The 26,342-nt window shown below is 38.9% G+C and overlaps 1 protein-coding gene across 1 annotated transcript; it reads right to left on the reverse strand.

Annotated features, from left to right (window-relative positions):
* Positions 1–14,273: 14,273 nt before the first annotated feature.
* On the reverse strand, positions 14,274–24,482 carry LOC147856068 (plant UBX domain-containing protein 4-like). The gene is made up of 4 exons (XM_087329383.1): positions 23,995–24,482; positions 15,424–15,736; positions 15,250–15,345; positions 14,274–14,935 (listed from the first exon to the last, which is right to left on the reverse strand). Exons 1-4 carry the CDS (start codon positions 24,414–24,416, stop codon positions 14,561–14,563), a joined length of 1,206 nt encoding a protein of 401 aa, XP_087185509.1. The 5' UTR covers positions 24,417–24,482; the 3' UTR covers positions 14,274–14,560.
* Positions 24,483–26,342: the final 1,860 nt, after the last annotated feature.

The following is a 26,342-nucleotide window of genomic DNA, read 5'->3' on the forward strand; positions in this document are numbered from 1 at the left end:
TGGGAAACTAATAAAAGATAGGAGATTTCCTTCGCCAAAAATCATTCTAAATATGAGACAAATAAATAGTAATAGGAATATTTGTGAAAGTTAGTGTTAGATGCTCAATTATGAGCATTCAAGTACTTGTCAGTACTTGAGTCAGCCTATGTCAGAGGCTTGTAAATAAACTGCTCCCCGAGCACAGTTGTCTGTACAGAGTTATGTTTTAGTAATAGAGATTATTGTCTGCTCACTCTGTCTCTCCCACTCTAGCTCTGTGTTTACCTAACTGTTTGTTTTTGGACAACCGACTGTGTACTCTATGTTTCGCATAATGCTTCCCACATATCTCTTTTCGCAGTTACATGTAAATTTAGTTTGATCAGACGCATTTGTAAATCTAGTTTGATAAAGGGCTTTTCTAGGTTGTCATTGGCTAGAATAGGATCAGAAGTAAACGCTTGCTTTAGTTCATCAAAAGCTCTAGCTGCACTAGGATTCAAGGTGAACGACTTGATCTTTTATATAAGCTTTATGAGAGGCATCACAATATTCAAATAATTCTTAATAAATTTGCAGTAAAAATTTGCAAATTCCAAGAAACATTAAACGTTTGTTTGTCAATATAGAATTTGTGGAATCTTTGATGGATCCATAGATATACCAATTGTTGTGAAACCAGTTATCCCAAAAATTCTATGTGGTTACGATCAAAGCTACATTTCTTGAGTTTTTGATAGAGCCCATAATCCCTTCAACGCATGCTCATGTCATCCTCCTCTTGGGGCTTGGAGTAGATCAAGATATCTGTAAAGAATCTAAGTCTAGTAGAGTTTGGTATTCAGAAGCGTAGTGTGTGTGTGTGAGAGAGAGAGAGAGTGAGTGAATGTATAAGCAAGAGAAGGAATTACAGAGAATAACCAAAAAAATAAGAAAACACACAGTAGGGGGATGACAACTTATGCACTTAAGAGAGCTATATTAATTATCTAAAGATCAACTAAATTGAATGGCCAGAGGGGGTTTTATATACAAGTTCTCAAGGGATTGCCCTATTAAATTTGTTGGTGGAATCTAACCAAGATATCCACTTGAGAACAATTTTGTCATAAGAATATCTAATATTGTTTGACCACACTAACACTCGACAACTACACGGATTACAATAAAGTGTGCTCTCACACACTCGACAACTACACGGATTATAATAAAGTGTGCTCACACACTTTTTCATACATCGTCCTTTTCTTTATAAGCACATGTTCACACAAGTTGAGCTTGATTCTCAACACGCCCCCTCAAGGTCGATTATGTGTCCTCTTAAGCTTGGTTGTCTTAGTGTAGTTGAAGACCTAACTGTAGTTGGTCGGACTACTAGACCGTGGTTTTCCCATTGTTCCTATGCACTCGATCTTGAGCTAGCAATATCGATCTTGCCAATCCAAAATTTCGAGCTTCAAAAATTCTGTGCTTTGGAAAGTCTTCCTCTAACTTTCCGGGTCAAGTCGGATTAGATGTGCTAGCCTTACTTTGCCCATGCCGGTCTCACTCTTCCTCTTGTATGGTGTTGATTCTCCATGTTTTCCTTCGTCTTTGTACTTTTACTCTCCCCCAAGCTCAGCATATTGAGTGGTCTAAGGCCTAGATCCACTGAGGATTGGCGTAGCTTGTCGAGACCTAGCGCCTTAGTGAAAATATCAGCCACTTGCATGTTGGTGCCAACGTATTGGAGGTCAATGTCACTGGCCAATATGCGCTCACGGATGTAATGATAGTGCACCTCGATGTGCTTAGTCCGGGCGTGAAACACCGGATTCTTTGCAAGCTGGATGTTGCTGAGATTATCGTAGTGGATCAGTATTGGCCTGTTCACCAATTCATTGAAGTCTTTCAATAGTCTTTTAAGCCATACAGCTTCGCAAGTAGTTACAGTTGCATCCCTATACTCCGCCTCAGTGCTCGATAGAGCGACTGTTGGTTGTTTATTGCTGCTCCAAGAGATTGCTCCACTACCGAGTGAAAACATAAATCCCAAAGTGGATCGCCTATCATATGCATTTGCGGCCCAATCAACATCCGTGAAGCCTTCGAGTCGAAGTGGTGCTCCATGTTTATAGAAGATACCATAATCAAGTGTTCCACTAATATAATGTAACACTCGCTTAGCACAATCCATGTGAGTGTCGCGGGGGGTTTCCATGAACTGGCTAAGAACCCCGACCGGATAGCTGAGGTCTAGTCGGGTGATAGTTAAGTAGATAAGACTCCCAATTATTTGGCGATACTGTGTCGGCTCACAGAATTTTCCAGAATCTGTTGTTAGCTTCATATTTCGATCAAGGGGTGTTGAGATGAACTTACACTCGGTCATTCCGAACTTGTAGAGCAAGTTCAACACATAGTGTCATTGTGAGAGTAGGAACCCTTCTGGAATTTAAATGACCTCGATGCCGAGAAAATAATGTAAGTCATTCAGATCCTTCATCTCGAACTTCTGCAAAAGCAGCTTTTTAATCTTTTGTGTCTCGGTGAGGCTTTCTCCACCAATGACAAGGTCATCTACATATAAGATTAAGAAGATGGGGCTTTTGGGATTGTTCTGAACATACAACGAGTTATCAAATTTTGACATCTGGAAGCCAATGTCGTGAAGCTATGATGTGATCTTTGAATGCCATGCCCTTGGGGCTTGCTTCAGTCCATAGACGGCTTCTTCAATCGGCAAACCACATGTGGATGTTTGTTTGATTCGAAGCCATGTGGTTGCATCATGTAAACTTCCTCCTCGAGCTCACCTTGGAGGAATGCGTTCTTCACATCCATTTGATGCAAGTGCCATCCTTTCGTTGCTGCAAGAGCAATTACTGTCCTCATAGTGGTCATTTTTGCCACCGGGGCAAATGTCTCCTCATAGTCTATGCCATGGGTTTGAGCATACCCTTTGGCGACTAGCCGAACCTTGAACCGATTGACCGTGCCATCTGTATTATGCTTTATCTTGAACCAATTGGCTTTTTCTTGATTTCAGAGGATGGGACTAAATCCCAAGTATCATTGTCAAACAGCACATGCATCTCCTCCCTCATTGCCTCGATCCACCGGGGATCTTGGGCAACTTCTTTATAAGTCTCAGGTTCTTGGTTAGCTGCGACCTTCATTATGAATGCATAGTGGTGGGCCATGTATTCATTGTACCTTAACTTAACTATCGGGCTCTTTTGTTGGTTTGATTGGCGGAGTTTTCCTTTGGTCATTTCCGGGGCCTTCTTCATTTCATACTTGTTGTGGACTAATCGAGGTGAATGATCTGAGTCTTCATTGGATGCCATGTCCTTGGCCTCTTGATCAGGCATCTTGCCCTTTTCTTTCTTTCTACGGGTGTAGCACAAAGGTGACAGCACATCAGAGGTTTCTTCATGTTGTGCAAGACTCTAATTGCTGGATGACACCTCAAGTCCAGTCAGCTGGAGTGTGGGCAGACTCTCTTTTGGTTCTCCACCCATAATGGTCGTTAGCATCTCTTCTTCTTCACTCTAAGAATCTGCTCCAGATCTACTTGTTTCGAGCACGGTGGGGGTCACTGATGTTGGGCCATACCATGATGTCACCTCATCAAATACCACATCTTGGCTTACTCGTGACTGTCGAGTGATGGGGTTAAAACACTTGTAACCCTTTTGCTCAAGTGAGTAACCAACGAGGATCATCTTCTCTGATTTTGGGTCAAGCTTTCTCCGCTTCTCATCGGGGACATGCACAAATGCAATGCTGCCAAAAACCTTCAAGTGCAAAAGGTCTAGCTTTGTCCCAAAATACTTCTCGTGAGGGGTGATGTCATGGACACCCTCGGTTGTGCACCTATTGATGAGATACACAGTCGTAATTGCTGCCTCTGCCCAATAGATCTTGGGCATGTTCTTCTCATGCAGCATGGCGCGGGCCATCACAAGAATTGTTCGATTCTTCTGCTCAGCAACACCATTTTGCTGTGGTGTGTATGGGCAAGAGAATTCTCGACGAATCCCCTTCTCTTCCAGAAAGGTCTTGAACTCAATTGAGAAGTATTCTTGGCCACCATCAAACCGTAAGCATCGAATCTTGCGATTTGTCTCATTTTCCACGCAATTCTTTAACTTGAGAAAGTGGGAGAAGACCTCACTTTTCGACTTCATCGGGCATATCCAGGTATGCCGCGAATAGTCGTCAATGAAGGTAACGAAGTACCTACACCCACCAATTTTCGTTTTTTGAGCTGGGCCCCATACATCTGAGTGGATGACGTCCAACAAGCCTTTACTCACATTTCTTTCGCTTAGGAATGGATGCCTATGTTGCTTGCCTAGTTGGCACGCCTCACATACATTATCAGGATGTTTCGAAGTAAATTGTGGCAATCCGTGCGCAACCCCTTTTGTTTGCATTGATCGGAGTTTACCGAGGTTTACATGCCCAACCCTTTTGTGCCACAACTCAATATCAGACTTTGCCTTGAGTCCCTTTGCATACATTGTTGTGTTCACCTCCGTCGCATCAAGAATAAACATGCGACCTTCTCTTCTTGCATGAGCGATAAGTTGGCCTTTATCCTCGATGAAGCAACCTTCCTGGTTGAATCGCATTTGCATTCCTTGTTCGACAATTTGGCCAACCGAGACCAAATTCTTTGTGATTGTCGGTACATGCAATACATCCTTCATGTAGCCCTTGTTGTCATGATTGTTAAGGGCCACATCTCCAATGTGCTCAATCATGTGTGTGGAGTCATCACCAGTCTCCACCACACCGGGTTTCTCGGGTTCCCTCAAATTCATGAATCATTCTTGATGACTTGTCATGTGATTTGAGGCACCTGAGTCCACGAACCATACATCATCAGGTTGGGAAACACTTGTTATCATGTTATTCGCCCGGTGTCGCATAACAAACATCGGCGCTTTGTTTTCTAGGTCAACGATCACAACATAGATTGTTTGCTACCGGGGTGAGGCAGCTGAGTCATTCTTCTTTTTCCGACACTCAGCTTCAAAGTGGCCAGGCTTTCCACAATACCAACACTCGGTTTGCTGGTTCTGCCTGGTTGATGCAGGCTGGTGGAAGCTCCCCTTTCTATCGGAATTCCCTTGGTTGTTTCGACCTTCTTGCTACCTGGAATTAAACTGTTGTGGACCTCGTCCACCTCTTCCTCGGCCATTCCTCCCCTGATTTCCATGACCACGATCGTGACCTCGACTGAGATCATCATGTGTATATAGCATCTGCCCATCAGATACTGTGCTTTTCGATCGTGTATGGTTCTCCTCAACCATTAGCATGGATTGCAAGTCGAAAAAGCTTGGGGGGTTCTCCCTTATTGTTATGGCAGTTTGAAATGAGCCATATTTTTGTGCAAGGCCGCCAAGACAGATATGCACCATCTCGTCATCATCAACTACGACATTGATGGAGCCAAGCGAATCGCATAAGTCTTTGATCCGGAGGTTATAGTCCGTCACGGACATATCCCCCTGCCGAATATTGTTCAACTCCTGCTGGAGTTGAAGTTTTCTCGCTGTGGTTGAAGCCACGAAAATCTTCTTCAAGTTTTTCCACGCTTCTGTTGGGGCTTTCGCATCTCGAATATAGCTTAACATGTGATCTTCCACACATGTTGCCAAATAATACATTACCCTACTGGCGCCTTGTTGCCATGTGGGGTAGTTGGGACTTGTAATATCGAGGGTTGTTTCCTGAGCTCCTTCGATATAACTCTAATACCCTTGCCCAACTAAGTACTGTTGCATCTTATATTCCCAAGATGCGTAGTTATGCTTGTCCAACTTCTCTGTTGGAAGTGCGCTACCCATTTGTGCATTCATTTTTTTATTTAGCTTGACTCATATGATCCTGTTAAAGTGAGCCTCTTGTTGTGCAAAACTGCAGCGACAATAGCAGGTTTTAAAACAACATCTCTAGCTACTCACACAGTTTCAATGGTAGAGCTCAGTGAAGGATCTCTAACCCTCACGCGTTGATACCATGTAAAGAATCTAAGTCTAGTAGAGTTTGGTATTCAGAAGCGTAGTGTGTGTGTGTGTGTGTGTGTGTGAAAGAGAGAGAGAGTGAATGTATAAGCAAGAGAAGGAATTACAGAGAATAACCAGAAAAATAAGAAAACACACAGTATGGGGATGACAACTTATGCACTTAAGAGAGCTATATTAATTATCTAAAGATCATCAACTAAACTGAATGGCCAAAGGGGGTTTTATATACAAGTCCTCAAGGGACTGCCCTATTAAATGTGTTGGTGGAATCTAACCAAGATATCCACTTGAGGACAATTTTGTCATAAGAATGTCTAATATTGTTTGACCACACTAACACTCAACAACTACACGGATTACAATAAAGTGTGCTCACACACTTTTTCATACATCGTCCTTTTCTTTACAAGCACATGTTCACACAAGTTGAGCTTGATTCTCAACAATATCATTCAAAGATACTATGGTGAATATAATCAAGAAGTTGTGGAAAATATTATTTGCCACATGCTGAAAAATTGTTGGTGCATTTGTGACACCGACAAGCATAACCGTGTACATACTCAAAGTATGCATATTGAAGCTCCCCATGCAAATAGTGGCTTCAGAGATAGATATATAATGTAGATAAAGATATAATATTTGTGGGTAGAGCTTCAAAGGAATATACATACTCAAATTTCGGTTTAAAGGACCAACAAGACAGTTCCATTGCTTTTTGTCTTCGGTGATCTTGAACACTCTTGATTCGTTACCTTGAGCCCATTCAAGATGTTGGATTTTTGTTATTTATTCTCAAACTCTTGACCTTTCATTCATAGTGTAAGCTCTTGACGCTTGAGCTAAGGGTTTTTTTTTATTTTTTCTCTCTACATCCCCTATTATTGTTACGATATTGTTTGGGTTGTAGCCAATTTGTCAATAGAAATAAATCATTTTTTTCCAAATTGCTTAGTTTTTTCCTTTCTGTGATCCATTAGGTAGTAGGAACAATCAGAAAGGAAATTTTTGATCTTTCATACTGCGAGAGTCATTGGTTGGAATCCAATAGTAGGTAAAACCTATTAGATATCATGATTATTAGACTAATATTGAATAAGTTCTACAAATATGTGAGATATAGATGTACGATAATTTTGGGGTAATGTCTCAATACTATAAACTTCATCTTATTTCATGACCTTGCAATACCTTTGCCTTATCCTTCCATCGTTAGTCTAACTCGTTTTCGTATGTGCACTCTCCACATCACAATAGTGATCTTCAAGAGCGTTATAAATTGGAACCTTCTTCTTAGATGCATGATTTGGATGATGAAATAATGATTGAGGGAAAAGAGATTGGGAAATTGAATATGAGGGCATTGAGTCGACAATAAGAAAACAAACATATGGAGGACAAGTCAGATGCCATCAATTCGGCAATCAACAAGGATTAACATGTGACGATGTTGTGATGTGTCGTGCTCAGAGGTGGGAAAAAGAAAAAAAAGGGGGCTACAGATTGTGAATATGCATTTATGAAAATAAGAATATAATAACTAAAGGTGAATGGTCATGTGGTTAGAGCCATTGACTAAGTATTATAGGTGGAGACATTGAATCTTTGCCAACCACATAAATTAAGGAGTATTTATTCCTTTTTTTAGAAAAAATAGGAATATTCGCATTTAATGCAAATGAGGTGTCTCTCTGCCTATAAATGGAATAGACTAGATTGTCGGCTTCTAGGTGGGACAGTCGAGTCGACCAATCGACCGAATAACTGCAATTATTATGATTATCTAATAACACTAACCTATTCACATGTATAAATATGTAGAGCTAGGGCAAACTTTATTGTAAGAGCATAAATGATGTAGTAGAACTATGCAGAGTGTGTATTGTAGAGCTAAAGAGAGAAGGTAGGAGACATGAGTGAAAGTGAGTTAGAGATGGCAAAGTTTAGTGGAACTTGCCAAAACCCTAAAGGGGGTGTATTCTCTATTTTCAGAGATTTGTAACCTTTCTCTTGTACTTCCCTCTCTTCATAGTGAAAGTCTGTTGGTCCGTGGTTTTCCCCTATTATAGGGTTTCCATGTAAATCTTGAGTACTGTGTATTTTGCGGTTTTTCAATCTTTTCTTTGTTCTGTGTATCAACAGAGTCTATTTGCTTGTTGATTTATACGGTCCACAACCTATCAAATTACACACGCTCACACTACAAGCATATAGATTAAAGAAGGAGAATGTGCACTGATACACCCATTCATATACATGGTCTCACGAGTGCAATTCTAAGTGCGGCCATACTACTAACCAACATGTGAAAAACAAGAGATCTCAGTTGTGCATTCATACATTAATATATAAACGTTGCTATCTTTCCTAAACAAACAATGCCACAACTTATTTTCACACTCTCACACTACAAGCATCGATTAAAGAGGGAGAATTTCGCATGCATGCACCCATTCGCATACATGGTCTCACAACTACAATTCTAAGTGCAACCATACTACCAACCACATACGAAATAATTGGGTATGGACCTCCAACCACCTCAAACCACATGTTGCATCTAACTACAAAACATATTCTTCATCAAATGTAGAAGCCACACATCAATAGATTTTAGAGCCCATCCCATTTGTCAACGCCATCAGAACCATTACTTCCATGGGGGCACTTAGTTCACACTCACTTAGATGCGAGATAGGATGTTGGGGGCACATATACACATACAATATATATCTGTGTGTCATAATATAAGCCTAGTAAATACAAATATACACACATCCATATGATATATACATACATGCATATATATAATTTTATAAACATACATGAACAAGTAGCATCCTATATTTTCAAGTTTTAAATTTTATTTATATGACAAGGGACATTCCAAATTCGTGTTTCTTTATTATCATTCTCAAATCTAGCACAATCTAGCCATCGATCTTGTGATACCAAGTAATTTTTTGTTTTTTGCCTCTCATGTAAATTATATACACATACATACATACATACATACATGTTGCGCTTTTTCCAAATTTTAAAAACAATTGACTAAAGAGGGAGATTCAAAATGTCTACTTTCTTATGCGTAATCTAAGACTTCCTCTTCGTCTTCTCTACAGATGACCGTAGCTCAAGTATGATCCCACCCTCAATTCCCTACCATCACTTAGTTCTCTATCTCATGCTCTCATAAATACATACATGTAGCATGTGTTTATACATACATGCATACATATAATATTGTTTGTTTTTCTCTCTTTCTTTAAATTTCGTAAATGCCACGTTAACATTGTGTTTTTTTACTCTAAACATCACATAATTTACGAGGCTAAATGTGACTCTAAACTACAACTACAACTCAACATTGGGTTAGTGTGGGCTACATGGTGTTGTGATACAATGTCTTTCGAAGGGAGAAACACACAAAAAGGGCAAGTTGTACATTAACCCAAGAATATGGTCGAAGTGGTCACCAAAAGGAATAGGGAAATGACCAAATTGAAAATCACACAATTATAGCTCAAATTGCCATAGCTATTCGCTACCAAGGTTCAATACCTATTCGCAAGCTTTGGTGATAAAAAGAAAGATGATGACGTTGTGGATCATGAGGGCATTTGAAAGTCCTAGGACACATAGGCAATGTTGTTATTGATCGTATACTCACCATTCTGCAACAAGACCACACGGAACGCCTCAACAACCAAGGAGACAAAATCATATATTGTAAACTAGTCACTTCAAATCAAGGTCTCTAGTTTTGGAATTTGAATGCTCATGCCTCGACAACAAACCAAATCATGAAGGCACATGGAAGGCCTACCACAACCAAGGCAACATTGTCTGCATTGGTCATAGACTCGCAATGCCAAATCAAAGAAATTCCATGAATTTTTACCTATCTAGATTTGTGTGAACTACGCATGAGGAAAGATATATCAAATGGGAGACAATGGAATCCCTTGTGAAGGCATTGTAAGTTGATCATGTAAGCTTGACATGGAAGAAGTTTGTTGCAAGACTCTCATTAGTAAGTTTTTCTTTCTTATGGAACTTTTGAAGACATTCTTTCCATAGGCCATGAGAGCCATTCATCCATAATGCCTCAACACAAAAGAAGTGAGAAGTTGAGAACACATTCACATGTACTCGTGGAATCTACAAATATGCTCTTTCATGTGGGCCTGAGTAGACTACCCGTCTCCTACTACTTCGTTTTATGCTTATTAAAAGGGAACATTACGGGATTTATGTTTTTATGTTACCCTAATCTTAAATATAGGAAAAGTGGGTTCAACTTTGGATCAAGATGAAAAGATTCTATGTTATGTGTAAGTAGAGGTATTCTAACCTGTTGTTTTGAATCTTGTGATCTTCTCTTGGGAAACACTCATGTGTCAAACTGCTGAGTTCAACCTTCTGTCAAGATCGACACAATTGTGATGAACAATGCTCAAGATTGAGCATTGCTACACTGGAGTAGCATCATTCGCTATTACAAAAGACTGCAATACCATCCCTTGAAGATGAGGAGACCTTTGTCGAATCTCCTCTTCTTGTAACCTACCTTCTCAAACTTCTACTCAACCTGAAGCTTGACATAGAGCCTAGGGTTCATGTTGGCTACCCCTCTTCTTCAAATTTCTTAGTATGTGTCCCCTAAACACTAAACCCTAAAGCCCCTCATTTCTAACAATAATAAAACTCACATACATCAATACAAGCAAAAATCCTTACATGTACAAAAACACAAATCCACATAAGTACCCAAAGAAAAATACCCACACATACATTCCATATTTATTTACGTTCACACACACATATACCAATGCACATTATGCAAATCCATCTAATTACATAAGAATTAGAGGTCAATCCAAGTTAAGTCACATGCACAAATATTTAATGCCTAAACTAACACACATACTCATAGATTTGACATTAAATGCACATATATACTCACATAAAACACAAATGTGGCTATCATTCACCAACAAACAATTCCCTATCTTCTTGGCCATACACAATCTTACATGCAAATCTGCCATGCAAGCGAATATAAAGTGGGAGAATTCACAATCATGCACCATCCACACACATGGTCTTATTCGCACAATTTTAAATGATCTCGCATATTCTAAAATTCATGCACCATCCACACACGTTGTCTTATTTGATCGTCGGCTTCCATACCACCCTTGAATGTTCAAATTCAACAAATCCTAATGCTAGAATCTTTAGATTCATCTTCCCTAGTTTGGAACCAGAACGATATTGATCATTTTCGCATGCATGCATGAAATTTTCGCAACAAGTGAACAAATGAATTCAATGGGTATTGGATGTTGAAGTGCATATACAACTTGACAAACCTTTAGAGCTTTCAATCACTTCGCGCTAACAATGGATCTTTGCTTCAATGTAGAGTTGCAAGCAAACATTGTTTGTGAGTTGCGGTTTGTTGAGCGAGCAAGCCCAAGCGGATCCGGATCAGATGAAGAAGCCTGAGCCGGATCGGAAAGCCGGATTCGAGCGGGAACCGGAAGCCTAGTAGTAGCCTAGACTACTAGGTAATCATTGTCTCGTAGTTAGTGTCAGTCGCACGTAGGAATATTGAAGTACCTGTCACTACTTCTGTCAGTCCTTTATGGACTTGTATAAATAGTGTTGTTTAGCACGTTGTATGTACAAAGCTTGAGAGTTTTTCTTTTTTTGAATCTACGATTATGTTCTGCTCTCTTTGTCTCTCCCACGTATACTCTATGTACTAAGCTTCTCCATTAAACCTTCATCTTATTCTCTGTTGCTATCCAGCTGAGCCGGTTCTGTCTAACACTTCCGCACGTTTACATTCACACGGTTTACCATATATTTCTCATTTCTTCATTTTGATGTCCTGCTGACATGTTGGGTGTTATAGCGGTTATTGATTCTAACATTTGCAAAAAAAATCTCGCCTGATTATATACCATGGTGTGCAAAACTATGCAACGAAGTCTAGAATGCCATGTGGTTAAGGCAGAGTGTCTTAAGTCGATTGTTTACATCCATTGAGTATTCATGATAATAAAGGTCAAAAGTATATCTATTGATTTTATTCTTGGACTACCTCAAATACAAAGCACATGAGGTTAGATGTTTTTTGTTGATTGAACTAAATGGGTTATCGCCTGATTATATACCGTGGTGTGCAAAATTATGCAACGAAGTCTAGAATGCCATGTGGTTAAGGCAGAGTGTCTTAAAGTTGGTTGTGTACATCCATTGAGTACTCATGATAATAAAGGTCAAAAGTATATCTATTGATTTTATTCTTGGACTACCTCAAATACAAAGCACATGAGGTTAGATGTTTTTTGTTGATTGAACTAAATGGGTTGTCACCTGATTATATACCGTGGTGTGCAAAATTATGCAACGAAGTCTAGAATGCCATGTGGTTAAGGCAGAGTGTCTTAAGTCGATTGTTTACATCCATTGAGTATTCATGATAATAAAGGTCAAAAGTATATCTATTGATTTTATTCTTGGACTACCTCAAATACAAAGCACATGAGGTTAGATGTTTTTTGTTGATTGAACTAAATGGGTTATCGCCTGATTATATACCGTGGTGTGCAAAATTATGCAACGAAGTCTAGAATGCCATGTGGTTAAGGCAGAGTGTCTTAAAGTTGGTTGTGTACATCCATTGAGTACTCATGATAATAAAGGTCAAAAGTATATCTATTGATTTTATTCTTGGACTACCTCAAATACAAAGCACATGAGGTTAGATGTTTTTTGTTGATTGAACTAAATGGCTTGTCACCTGATTATATACCGTGGTGTGCAAAATTATGCAACGAAGTCTAGAATGCCATGTGGTTAAGGCAGAGTGTCTTAAAGTTGGTTGTTTACATCCATTGAGTACTCATGATAATAATGGTCAAAAGTATATCTATTGATTTTATTCTTGGACTACCTCAAGTACAAAGCACATGAGTTTAGATGTTTTTTGTTGATTGAACTAAATGGGTTGTCGCCTGATTATATACCGTGGTGTGCAAAATTATGCAACGAAGTTTGGAATGCCATCTGTTTAAGGCAGAGTGTCTTAAAGTTGGTTGTTAAACAACCATTGAGTACTCCTGATATAATCAAGGTCAAAAGTATATCTATTGATTTTATTCTTGGACTACCTCAAATACAAAGCACATGAGTTTAGATTTTTTTTGTCGATTGAACTAAATGGGTTGTCGCCTGATTATATATCATGGTGTGCAAAATTATGCAACGGAGTTTGGAATGCCATGTAGTTAAGGCATCATGTCGTAAAGTTGGTTGTTTACATCCATTGAGTACTCTTGCTAATAAAAGGTCAAAAGTATATCTATTGATTTTATTCTTGGACTACCTCAAATACAAAGCACATGAATTTAGATGTTTTTTGTTGATTGAACTAAATGGGTTGTCGCCTAATTATCCAACTAAAAGTTTGCAATGCCATGTTGTCAAGGCAAAGTCGCTTAAAGTTGGTCTTTACATCCACCGAATATTCTCAATAATAAAGATTAAAAGTACGTCTATTGATTTTATTCTTAGACTACCTCAAATTGAGAGTGTAGGACCCTAGATGGTTTTTGTTGACGGAACTAAATGGGTTGTCTAGATTTATTTCAACTAAATCCTTAGTAACAAATCATGATCTAGCTTACCAATTCATTGAATATTCATGTCTCTACAAGTTACTAAGGAATATAATAAGCGGTAAAAGATCCTAAAGTCTTTTCTAATGATTTTCAGATTCTTAAGTCTATGAAGAGCTACAATCACTATCAATAAGATCAGAATGAATTAAAAAAATTATGTTCATGAGTTTGGGGGTCTTTTGATCTAGCGCCTTGGTTAAAACAACTTTTTTTTTTCAAGTATGATTGACACATTCAGATTCCTATTATGGTATGTGTCCATGTTCCCACCAAGCAACTATAGCATTGGCACAATAGAAAACATGAATTTTATTTGAATACTAATGATGACATCAAAATATAATAATACAAATGAACGTACCAGAAACATAGACATGCTTTGAAACTAAGATCCACAGGTTAGAATGAGTCATACTCATAAGTCAATTGTTAAAGAGAAACATCTTCAATACAGCATGCTTTATTTTCTAGTATCTAGTGTCATACTGTATATTTGAGGTAGTTTCTCATTAAATAGTTTATTTCTCATTATTCATTAAACTCTTAACAGTTATGATTCTTATGAACATCAATGTTAAGAAACTGTAGCAGCAGTATAGACTTGAATTCAGAATGTTTGTGATACAAGGAAATAAATATAAGCATCAAAGTGAACAAGAGTAACCTTCAAAATATTGATCCCTCTACCGAGACAATATCCTTCCTTGCAATCGTGATTTTGAAGACAGAATTACTTCAGATGATATCCAACTATATTTAGCTGCTATCGAAAACTAATTGGTCATGTAAACAAATGTAAGTTGGTCATCTCATGAAAAGCTCATTCCATCATGAAAAAGAAAAAGAAAAGGATAGTTCTCTCTAAGTCTTTTGGATAATGACTGCATTGGCAAGACCTGCTGCTTCTATGGTGAGTGCTGCATCATTCAATATTTTTGGAGGAAAGTCCATAGTCTGCAGTTGATATATCCTTGTACTGCCAGGCCGTGCTGCATCAATAAAACGTCGAATATCGGAAATAGTCTGATTATGATTGAATCGGGCAACCATTCGAGTACCATCAGAAAGCCTGAGCTGAATAGATGTCACTGGCAACGATTCATCTACAATAAGACCTTGTGAGGAGCCTATGTTTGGATTATGGACCAACATTGGTTCGCTGTCATTAGTTGCTGAGGAGCTCCCTAATGTTCTCCCAACCCCTTGGAAAGCTGCTTGTTTAGTTTCCAACGGTGGCTACCATTCAAAATGAATAAACAAAAAAAAGTGGAGTCCTCAGATTAAAATTTTAAAGAAGTGAATTAATTCGCATCTCAAACATTTAAGCTATAGAAAAAACACCAAAACACTCATTACTTGTTGGGTATTTACCAGGCAAGTTACGGATACTTACTACAATACCAACAAGTTTATTAGTTACCATAATATGCCTCTATAGTGGTAAATTCTGCAGCATTGAAAAATGTTCTCCTAGCTTTTTAAAACTCAGGAGCATTTTGATCAATACAGAGCAAGTTAAAAGTATTTTAGCATTTTTCTCATAAATATACCTGCCAATCCGATTCCCTTCGCACAAGGTTTACATGTACAGGAGTACCACGCTCTGCTGGTTCCAGCTCCTTAGGGCACTCAGATTTGCCAATGCTCTAATAAAATGAAAATAATATAATTTAGTATTCCCAGATAATTACTGATCAAATTTGACGAAAATAGAGCATGATTACCGTCAAGAATTGGGCATTAGCAGGATCATCAATCCTCCTCAATGGTCCATCATCTACCGTAAAACCATTTCTATAAAAGATTATATTGCGGATTATAGGATCTGGTTGTTGTGATGGTTGTCTCTGAGTGGTTCCCGGAAGTACTGGAGGTGTTGGTTCTCCGGTGAGAGTTCTTCCTACCCCTGTAAATGTGCTCCTACCAGAACGAGTTTGAGGAGGCTCAGAAGGCCCTTCTTGAGCACCCATTCTTCTGGCCTGCTCAAAAATAGCATCAACACGGTTTCCTTTCTGTGGATCCTGTACCATCATGCCACTGGAGCAAACCAAGCCAACACATTTATATTAGAATACAATCTATGGCTAACACATGAATATCCCAACTTTTCATGGTAACAATGAAATCTATCAACAAACATTACTGCTATGGAGGCAGGATATGAAGACATGCATAGTTCGCTTCAACAATTAACAAGATTTATCGTAACTTTTACTGTTCTAAATGTTTAGAGATATATTTTAGTACAAAACTTTATTCATAGTGTTCTAAACTTTACATTAATTGTATCATGTGTGCAGAGAACCCCACAATTTTGACGGGTTCCGTGACCAAAGACCTTTATGCGTGTGAATGAGCATGTGTTCATTCCTGGACATATGCACAAAGATACACATAGGACCACTTTTTCCATATATCTAAGAAACTTGCAACACATTGTTATGCTGTTCTGATAACATCTTTACTTGTGCATATGTAAGGAGGCAAAGAAATAAAATGGGCATGTAATTTCCATTAAATAAAGCTCTATAAACATATTAAAAGAAACAAGCAAAACTATTAATGGTATGACATGATCTAAAATTAATAGCATGAATCAAATGGTATTGATAGAGTTAAATAAAAAAATTTAATCTTTGCACTGTTTTCCTTTTCAACATAATGTCAAAAAACAAGAGTGCAAGGTTTGGGGTCAATCAGGAGGGTTTCCACATATTCAGCTGAAGATAAGAGAGTAGAAAGAATGGCAGCTCGTGGAGGAAATAGATGGCATCAGGTCTGCAAGACCTGCAGAAGTGTGATCAAATGCACATACATCAGGAGACAATTGGCTCCTGAATAGTGCCACAAGATGGATTATAATGAATTCCTGAACAACATCAAAGATGTGGTTGCCACAGTATGGAACAACTGAGATGTCCAGCTGATGAAGTGAATCAATATATGTGAGGATTCATGGTGGTGGAACAACGTGCTTGATAAATGTATTTTCTTTCACAAATCCGTTGGAATCTATTGTAGGAATTGAAGTTAGCAGATGCCAGTTTAGAGGTAACCTTCTGCAAGTCAAGTGCATAAATCATAACATGGCCAGACAACTAGTTGAATCTGTTGATCACTTTAAGTCATGGACAAGTGCACGAGCGCTGTGGGTGGATGTATGGAATCTACACCTTGGGCACCTGAGTTTCCAAATCTAGCAAAACACAGAAGCAGACCAAACCAATAATCTTCTTGGACTAGTTGAAGTGCCAGGTAAGTGTGAGGTTTGCATGCCGGGCAAGAAACACCAAAAGTCTTTTTCACAGGAGACTAAGTGAAATGTCTACCCTAGAGTTGGTCCATGCCAACACGCACTATGCTTCCGCACACCCCGACTCTACTAGAGTTAGCATTCTTTACATGGTATCAGAGTGTGTGGGTGTGTGGCTTGGAGATCCTTCATTGACCTCTACCATTGAAACAATGTAAACAGTTAGAGACACCATTCCAAACCGGCTATTGTCATTGTAGTGTTGTTGCACGGCAAGAGGTGTATGTCAAGAGCATATGAATCCAGCTAAATCAGCAAGATGTATGCACAGATGGGTGGTGCATTCTTTGTTGGAGGGTGGCAGCTCCAGACCTGCACTCTCTTTCATATTTATTATCTCTGTACTACATTCTCTCTTTTCTCAGATTCTTCTCTCTCTAGAATCTGCAACTCTTTAAATGCCTTTTCTCTCTCTAGAATCTGCAATGCTTTAAATGCCTTTTCTCTCTTCTACCTTTTCCAAGATATTCCTAGTTTTTTGTACCTGTTTGGTAGTACAAGAGTCACTTAACTACCAAACAGCCATTTCACCCACATTCCCCAATTTTGTATAAATAGGCTATACCAGCCTCTTTTGTAGAAGTTTTCATTTTCTTTTTTGCTACTTAAAACAAGCTCTATTCCTTGGCTGTGTCTCTACTCTTTGCAACCATTTTTTCTACTGCTGTCTAACAGCCTTCTCACAGCTTGGCTGTGCCTATTTTGTTTTAAGTCTTCCGCTGCTGCTATTAGCAACTTTTCTCACATTCTTTACATGGTATCAGAGTGTGAGGTTTTGCGATCCTTCACTGAGCTCTACCATTGAAACAATGTCAACAATTAGAGACACCATTCCAAACCAGCTATTGTTGTTGTAGTGTTATTGCACGGCAAGAGGTGTAGTCGAAAGCATATGAATCAAGCTAAATCAGCAAGATGAATGCACAGATGGGTAGTGCACTTCCAACAAAAAAGTTGGACAGGCACAACTATGCATCTTGGGAGTATAAGATGCACCCTTACCTAGTCAGCCAAGGTTACTGGAGTTATATCAAGGGAGCTCAAGAAATAGCCCCCGATCTTATAAACCCCAATTACCCCATGTGGCAACAGGGCGCCAGCTGGGTAACGTACTCCTTGGCAACATGTGTGCAAGATCACATGTTAAGCTATATTTGAGACGCGGGAAGCATGGGAAAACATAAAAAGATTTTTGCAGGTTCAAACACAGCCCGAAAACTTCAACTCAAGCAGGAGTTGAACAAATATTTGGCAGAGGGATATGTCTATGAACATACCCTCAAGATCAAAGACGTGCACAATGCACTCAGTTCCATCAACGTCATATTCGACAAAGACGAGATGGTGCATATCTGCCTTGGTGGCCTCGCACATAAGTATGGCACATTTTGGACCGCCATAACAAGGGAAAACACCCCCACGCTTTTCGACTTGCAATTCATGTTGATGGTTGAGGAGAACCATGTGGCATCTAATGGACAGATGCTATATACACAGGAAGATCTGGTCAAGGTCAAGGTCACGGTCGTAGAAATCTGGGGAGGAATGGCCGAGGAAGACGTGGACAAGGTCCACAACAGTTTAATTCCAGGCAGCAAGAAGGTTGAAGCAGCCGAGGGAATTCCAGCAGAAGGGAGAGCTTCCAGAAGGGAGAGCTTCCACCAGCCTGCATCAACCTGGAAAAACCAACAAACCGAGTGCTGGTATTGTGGAAATCCTGGCTACTTTGAAGCAAAGTGCCAGAAGAAGAAGAATGACCCGGCAGCAAACAAAAAATGTTGCGATGGCTGGCATAGATAACAAAGTGCCAATGTTTATTATGCAACACCAGGTGAATACCATGACAACACGCACTTACCAACCTGATGATGACTGGTTCGTGGACTCAAGAGCCTCAAATCACATCAGAAGCCATCAAGAATGGTTCATGAATTTGAGGGAACATGAGAGACCCAGCATGGTGGAGACTGGTGATGACTCCACACACGATTGAGCACATTGGAGATGTGGCCTTTAGCAATCAAGAAAACAAGGGCTACAGCAAGGACATACTACATGTCCAAATGATCACAAAGAATCTGGTCTCAATTGGCCAAATTGTCGGGCAAGGAATGCAAGTACGATTCAAGTAGGAAGGTTGCGTCATCAAGGATAAGAGCCAGCTTATCGCTCATGCAAGAATAGAAGGTCACATATTTACCCTTGATGCGACCAAGGTGAACTCATGGATGTATGCAAAGGAACTCAAGGCTCAGTCTCGAGTTGTGGCACAAAAGGGTTGGCCATGTGAACCTTGGTAAACTCCGATAGATGTAAAACAAAAGGAGTTGTGCAGGGATTGCCATGATTTACTTTGAAAAAACTTGATAATGTATTTGAGACAGAGGTGTGCCAGCAAGGCAAACAAAATAGGCATCCATTTCCCGAGCGAAAGGAATGTGAGTAAAGGCCTGATGGACATCATCCACTCGAACGTATGGAGCCAGGCTCTAAACGAGACAATCGGTGGGTGTAGATACTTCGTTACCTTCATTGATGATTATTTGTGGCATACCAAGATATGCCCGATGAAGTCAAAATTGAGGACTTTCTCAAGTTAAAGAATCGCATGGAAAATGAGATAAATCGCAAGATTCAATGCTTACGGTCCGATGGTGGCCAAAAATACTTCTTAACCGAGTTCACAGCCTTTCTGGAAGAGAAGGGGATTCGTCGGGAGTTCTCTTGCCGATACCACAAAAAAACGGCATTGTTGAGTAGAAGAATCACACAATTCTTGAGATGGCCTGTTCCATATTGTAGGAGAAGAACATGGCAAAGATCTATTGGGAAAGGCATCGACAAAGTAAGGCCGGCATCAAATCCAACTTGACCTAGCAAGTTTGAGGAAGATTTTTCAAAGGCCCGGAATTTTGATGTTAGACATAAGCCCAGTCGTGAATCGGTACCCTTAACAAGATAAAAGGACATGAGAGATGGGGTAAGACCAACACAAACTTGACACCTCTGCATTTTTGTCAACATTTTTTGGATTGGCAAGACCAACCTTGCCTAATCGAGATCAAGTACATAGGAGCAATGTGAAAACCACAATCCAGTAATTCGAACAACTTCGACCAAGTCTTCATCTACACCAAGACAAACAAGCTTAAGAGGACACAATTGACCTTGAGGGAGCATGTTGAGGATCAAACTCAACTCATGTGAACATGTGCTTATGGAGAAAAGCACAATGTGTGCAAAAGTGTGTGAGCACACTTTATTGTAATCTATGTGAACTATCTAGTTTCTCAAAGAACTAGATTGTGATATTTAGCTAGTTGTTGAGTGTAATATGGTCAAAGGATATTAGATATTCTTATGACAGAATCGTACTCGAGTGGATGTCTATGAATAGACTCCAACAACTACACTTAATGTGGTAGTCCCTTGAGGACTTGTATATAAAAGAATTATTTAGTTACTCAAAGAACTAGATTGTGATATTTAGCTAGTTGTTAAGTGTAATGTGGTCAAAGAATATTAGATATTCTTATGACAGAATCGTACTCGAGTGGATGTCTATGAGTAGACTCCACCAATTGCACTTAATGTCAACTAACTTGTCAACTAACTTGTCATTTAATAATACCAACTACCTAGGTACAGGCTAGTGCTAGATAGTACTTATCTTGAAGTCAATGACGCGTACTTCAAGACTAAGTACATCGTAACTTGCCCACAAAATATTCTAGTTGACTTGATTAGCCAATCCTATTACCTATTTCTCTCTTTCCTAAATAAATTGTGTCCTACGCATCTACAGTTTCCTAGATTAACACCTTATCGACCCATATGGTCGAGTTGCACACTAGCCGTGAGGACTTGTATATAAAAGAACTAGATTGTGATATTTAGCTAGTTGTTAAGCATAATGTGGTCAAAGACTATTAGATATTGTTATGACAAAATCGTATTAGAGTGGATGTCTATGAGTAGACTCCACCAACTGCACTTAATGCAGTAGTCCCTTGAGGACTTGTATATAAAACCCCCTTGGCCCATTGTGTTCATATGAGTAGACTCCACCAACTGCACTTAATGTGGTAGTCCCTTGAGGACTTGTATATAAAACCCCCTTGGCCCATTGTGTTCAGTCGATAATTTTTAGTTGACTAATATAGTTTTCTCTTTAGTGCATAAGATGTCATATTGTTCGGATTAAAGGCTCTTTAGGTTTCTCTAACTAAACTAGAAAACGAATTTATATTATTTAATATTTTCTAATTCTTGTTAAAGTTGTACAGTCTCATTTTCAGAGTTGTACTACAACTTCTACAGAATATTTTTTGTAGTTTGAATGGGATCCTTGTACAAGATTCCAATCAACATTAAATAGGTATTTATGAGGCCATAACTTATCTACCACATCAATATTTAAAGCTCTTCTTCTAAGAGGATATTCTATGTATCTTGGATAGAAGATGTGTGTGTGTGTGTGTGTGTGTGTGTGTGTGTGTGTGTGTGCATTCTTACCTTGTATATTCTTCTTAAGCAATAGGCTTTTGTTTTGCAAAATTGCTTCTACTTCTTTAATCCCTCCTACGTATTAAACCCCATAATTGTTTTTAGTTTCTATATCTCTGCCTTAAGATATTTCAGAAAACTGTCATTGTATCTTCTACTTCCTTACACATCCCCCTACTATGTATTTTATAATTTCTTGTTATTTTCTCTGATTCCTTCTCTTGATTACACACCCACTCCCACACACGCAATATGCTTCTGCACACCCTAACTCTACAAGAGTTAGCATTCTTTACAAAGTCCTACTTCACTCCTCCGATTCTTCATCGTCAAATCCTCCCAATCAGATCCACTCATCCATCTGCTCACCCCATCATCCTAACCTCATCCTAAGAATCACCTTCATCCCTCTTGTCATCTTACTCGAATCCTCCCCACCTCATGCTCACCCTCATTAAAATCCTCTTTCATCTTCATGTCACCCTCATTTGCACACCTACGCCTCCCCTATAGAATCTTGCTTCATTTAACCCAATCCCATTGCATAAAGAGAAGAATGTGATTGAACACACACTCCTATCTACTCAAAAAGTCGTTAGAATGCCTCTTGGAGAGAAGGTAACTGGAACTAGAGAGAGACAGGAAGTGATGCAAGGGCTAAGGCCAAAGTTATATATAACACCATGATGGTCAACATATCTTTTGAATTTTAAAAAATAATAAAGGCATCCTACAAGGTTTTAATCTCCATTGAACTCAATTGAGCTTCATATAAAAATAATAAAGGCATCCTACAAGGTTTTAATCTCCATTGAACTCAATTGAGCTTCATATAGAGAAGAATATGATTATACAAATCATGGAATATTTCTATTTGCATTGCATCTTCAATTATGATAAAAAACACCCTTCAATCATGAAATTAATCATTGTAATTAATTAATGTAGATATATTTGCATGCTCTAGTGTGGCACGATATCATTTGAATGTATGTGCATGCATCACGATGATGTATTCTAAATCATATAAAATCAACCCTATAAACAATAAAAGCATTGATGGTTGAATCCTCTATTTGTACTTCAATTATGATAGAAAACACCCTTCAATCATGAAATTAATCATTGCAATTAATTAAAGAAACATATTTGCATGCTCTAGTGTGGCACGATATCATGTGAATGTATGTGCATGCATCATGATGTTGTCTTCTAGATCGCATGAAATCGACCCTATAAGCAATAAAAGCGATGATGGCTGAATCCTCTAAAAGGAGTCACCGTACTCATCCAATGATAGTTCAAACTTCTCTTTATAGCATTGCTCTAATTCCTAATGATAGTCAACAATGGTGATCACACAAATTCAATAAAATAGAGGGTCAGATGTAGCAATTCTCAGCATATGGTAAGCATATAATGTGTCAACTTTTTAACCTGTTCAAGAATGTGCTCAAGGTGTACGTCTGCCAAAAAAGGAGGCCAATATCAGAAATCTATACAGTTGATGGATATATGCATAACCAAGGATATGTAATAGTCTCCTAAGTTTCTATTAGCACAGAATTCCAAGATATGAATAACAGATCAATAGAAATTTCAGAAGATCAGTAATGGAAAAAAAATCAGCATAAATGATAAGTTCAAAAGGAAATCAACATAAGGGAAGGGGAAAGGTAAGAGGGAATGGGCACTGTATACACTCTAGAAGGAGTTTTATAAAACTACGGTTGAAAAAACAAATCATGGCAAGAAGATAAGGGGAACTTGCACATTAAATGTCTGTGAAAGGACCATTTCTCTGCAATATGATTTACACTGTAAAGGTTGAATCTCCTCACAATATTCAAGAGCATTTTCTTCTTTGTAAATATATTTCTTTCTGATGTGAAAGTCAAGGTGATCATCTCTTAATGCAAGAATCAGTTCCTATTCAATGCACAAAGAATGAGTTTGTACTCACAATGGAGAATTAATCATTATTAGCTTACTTAAAACACAGATAATACAGCAGTTTTGAGCACAAATATGGTTCATATCCTCAAATTTCTGCCCTCACAACAGATGTATATATGCAATATAACACATAGAAAACAACGATTTCAAATATAAAATATTTGCAAAGAATCTAAACATCGTAGTTCTTTAGCTATCATTTCTGCAGGAAATTATATTAAATATAAAAATCTAAAAAGACAAAATTTGGTATCAAGTACGAAAAGTGCTTCAATAGATATCTTATTAAATTACCTGGTTATATTATCGTATGCATACACTAAAAATTGAGTAAGAACGATTATAAACTGCAACAGCCTCTCACACTCCAATCGGTGCATTTTTTGGTTGAACGAGCTATTCTTCCAATGCCTTTTAGGAGGCAACATACGAGGGTGCGAATAACATTCATACAGATCCAACCCTATATGGGATTGATCCCATACTTAGAGATCATGAACTAAGGGAAACAGCAGCATACCTCTTTTCACCGCCAGTGTAGTACTCCTGGGTGTCCTCGTCACTATCGGAATCAGATCTCCTATTGAAATCGGACAAGGTTCTAATACCACTGCGGCCGCTGGAACCTCCGGCAGGTTTCTTGTCTTTTGAAGAGGATTTGGGAACGGGTTCGAATCTCCCCACGCCCTGTACAGGGGCCCGGGCGGGAGGGGCTGGAGAAGGAACAGATGTAGGGTTATTGATAGTGTATGCATCCCTCTGACCTCCTCCTCCTCCTCCCTCTTCTTCTTCTTCCCCTTCAAGACCTCCATCTGCTTCGTAGAAGTTCTGCACAGCTGATAATACCTGCCATCCACAGCTCTCTAGGAAGAAGCGAGCTCGCTCTGGCGTGGATGCTGTGATGCTGCAGAACTCTTGGATCGCATGATCTTGGGAGTCCATTGCCGCCACTTCTGCAGTTCTCTCTCAATCGTGAAAAGGAAGCAAAAAGGAACGAACACTGAGGGGCAGGGCAGTGAACACATAACATACTACATACATACATACATACATACATACATACATACTAGTATGTAGGTAGGGTACATATCACCGTATACATACATACATAATACTAGATGTACATATGTATGTATTTATGTAATGTATCGTATCGTATCGACGTGTCTATTTGCTACAAAATTATGCATAAAGAGCCGTGGCAAGGGAATCGCGGCCACAGTCAGTCCAAGGCGCATTTCTGAGGCATATGCGATCTGCACCGTCATTTCTTTATCGAAAAAAAGCGCACCGTCCAAAAATCTGATATTTGGAGCCCGAGTAGCCCAATCATTCGAATCTCAGTCGCATGACTCAAAGGCAAAAGCCCAACTGATTCATAAAGGGAGTCTGAATCATGGGAGAGCCGGACTTATAATAATTGAGGTTGACTAAAACCCTGGTGTTTGTAATTTTTCTCACATTTTTGAAACAATGACCAACGTTTTAGGAGGGAAGAAGCCATCAGTTAGTGCAATTGCCAACCACATGCATCTACATTGCCACCTGTGTTTTGTTGGTTTCTACTTTTTTTTGCTACTTAAAAATGGTTTTGTGAAAGTTTTTAAGTGTTTGGAAATGAATAGTATTAGGGGTTAGATTTTTGTTGGATGCATGCATTGGATGATTTCTTAATATGCTTGCATGTTGCATTTTGAAATCTTCATGATTTCGGAATATGTCGGCATGTTGAGTGAAATCCAAATGTTTCTAAATATACCTACATGTTTTTTAATCTATGCCTTGGTTGCATAGATGGCTACTAGATCCAAAGAGTTCCTAAAGTTTGATGTTGATTGGGGTGAAAGAAGACCTAGCAAAGGTAGGTATGGCGAAATGGGCACGTCGGGTTTTGGGGTTTTCAATATCTTAAATTGTTGGGCCATCTATCCCATATTATGTATTCCCATTCTGTATATGGACAATTATATGTAATATCATTTTTGTATCGATAAATCTTGGCTTCCAGCCATCACTTTGTAAAAACATTTTGTACATTACCCTTCTATACATAGTATATTCAACATTCGTTGTATAAACGATTTATATGAATAAGGACACAATTTTGAAACATTTTATATATGGTGTCAAAGTGTATACGTAGTCATCAGTGTCAAAGTGTATATATATGGTGACCTCTTGGTGTATTTTGAAATCATGACATGAATATGGTGATCATTGAGGTATATAGAAATCATAACAGAAATATGGTGCAAAATGTATATGCTTTTTGGGCCATAATTTCACTACCGCATATTGGCCAGTAGCCCGACTCAGTGTCACTATCGGGCAAGAGACCAACTCGGTTCAAGGAGCCCGACTCATCAATGCGTAGCCCGATCTTAGGCAAGAGCCTGACTCAACAATGAGTTGCGCGACCAAAATGACCACAGTCCGCCAACTACTTGTAATGATCGCTTTTCAATTATCAAACAATCATTTTGTCCTCAATTTTGAGACAAAATAATCACTATCAAACAAAATAATTGTTATCAAACATCCTAATTGGAATCACACAGAATAATAACGCTCAAACATCCTACTTTCTATCACAGAAAATAATTTCACCCAAACATCCTACATACTGAGGTATTGCGATCATGTTGGGAGATGTTGATTTCATCTTTGCAATGCCGGAAGACGAATTGGAAGAAACATCATCGTATTCCATGAAATCATTACATTCGAGAAAGACAATGAGTCCTCTACAATTGAACTCGAGGATCACGTGGTGGATCCCTTCATGTATTGTTCCCCCAAATATTTTGCGTTCAATCGAGGTACATATGAACTGATGGTTAAATATTTATCCAGACTAGTTAAGGTCAT

This window comes from Azolla caroliniana, unplaced genomic scaffold (assembly GCF_043228905.1).
Source record: "Azolla caroliniana isolate FFs.n. ecotype wild unplaced genomic scaffold, voAzoCaro1.0.p SCAF_13, whole genome shotgun sequence".
Classification (NCBI taxonomy): domain Eukaryota; kingdom Viridiplantae; phylum Streptophyta; class Polypodiopsida; order Salviniales; family Salviniaceae; genus Azolla; species Azolla caroliniana.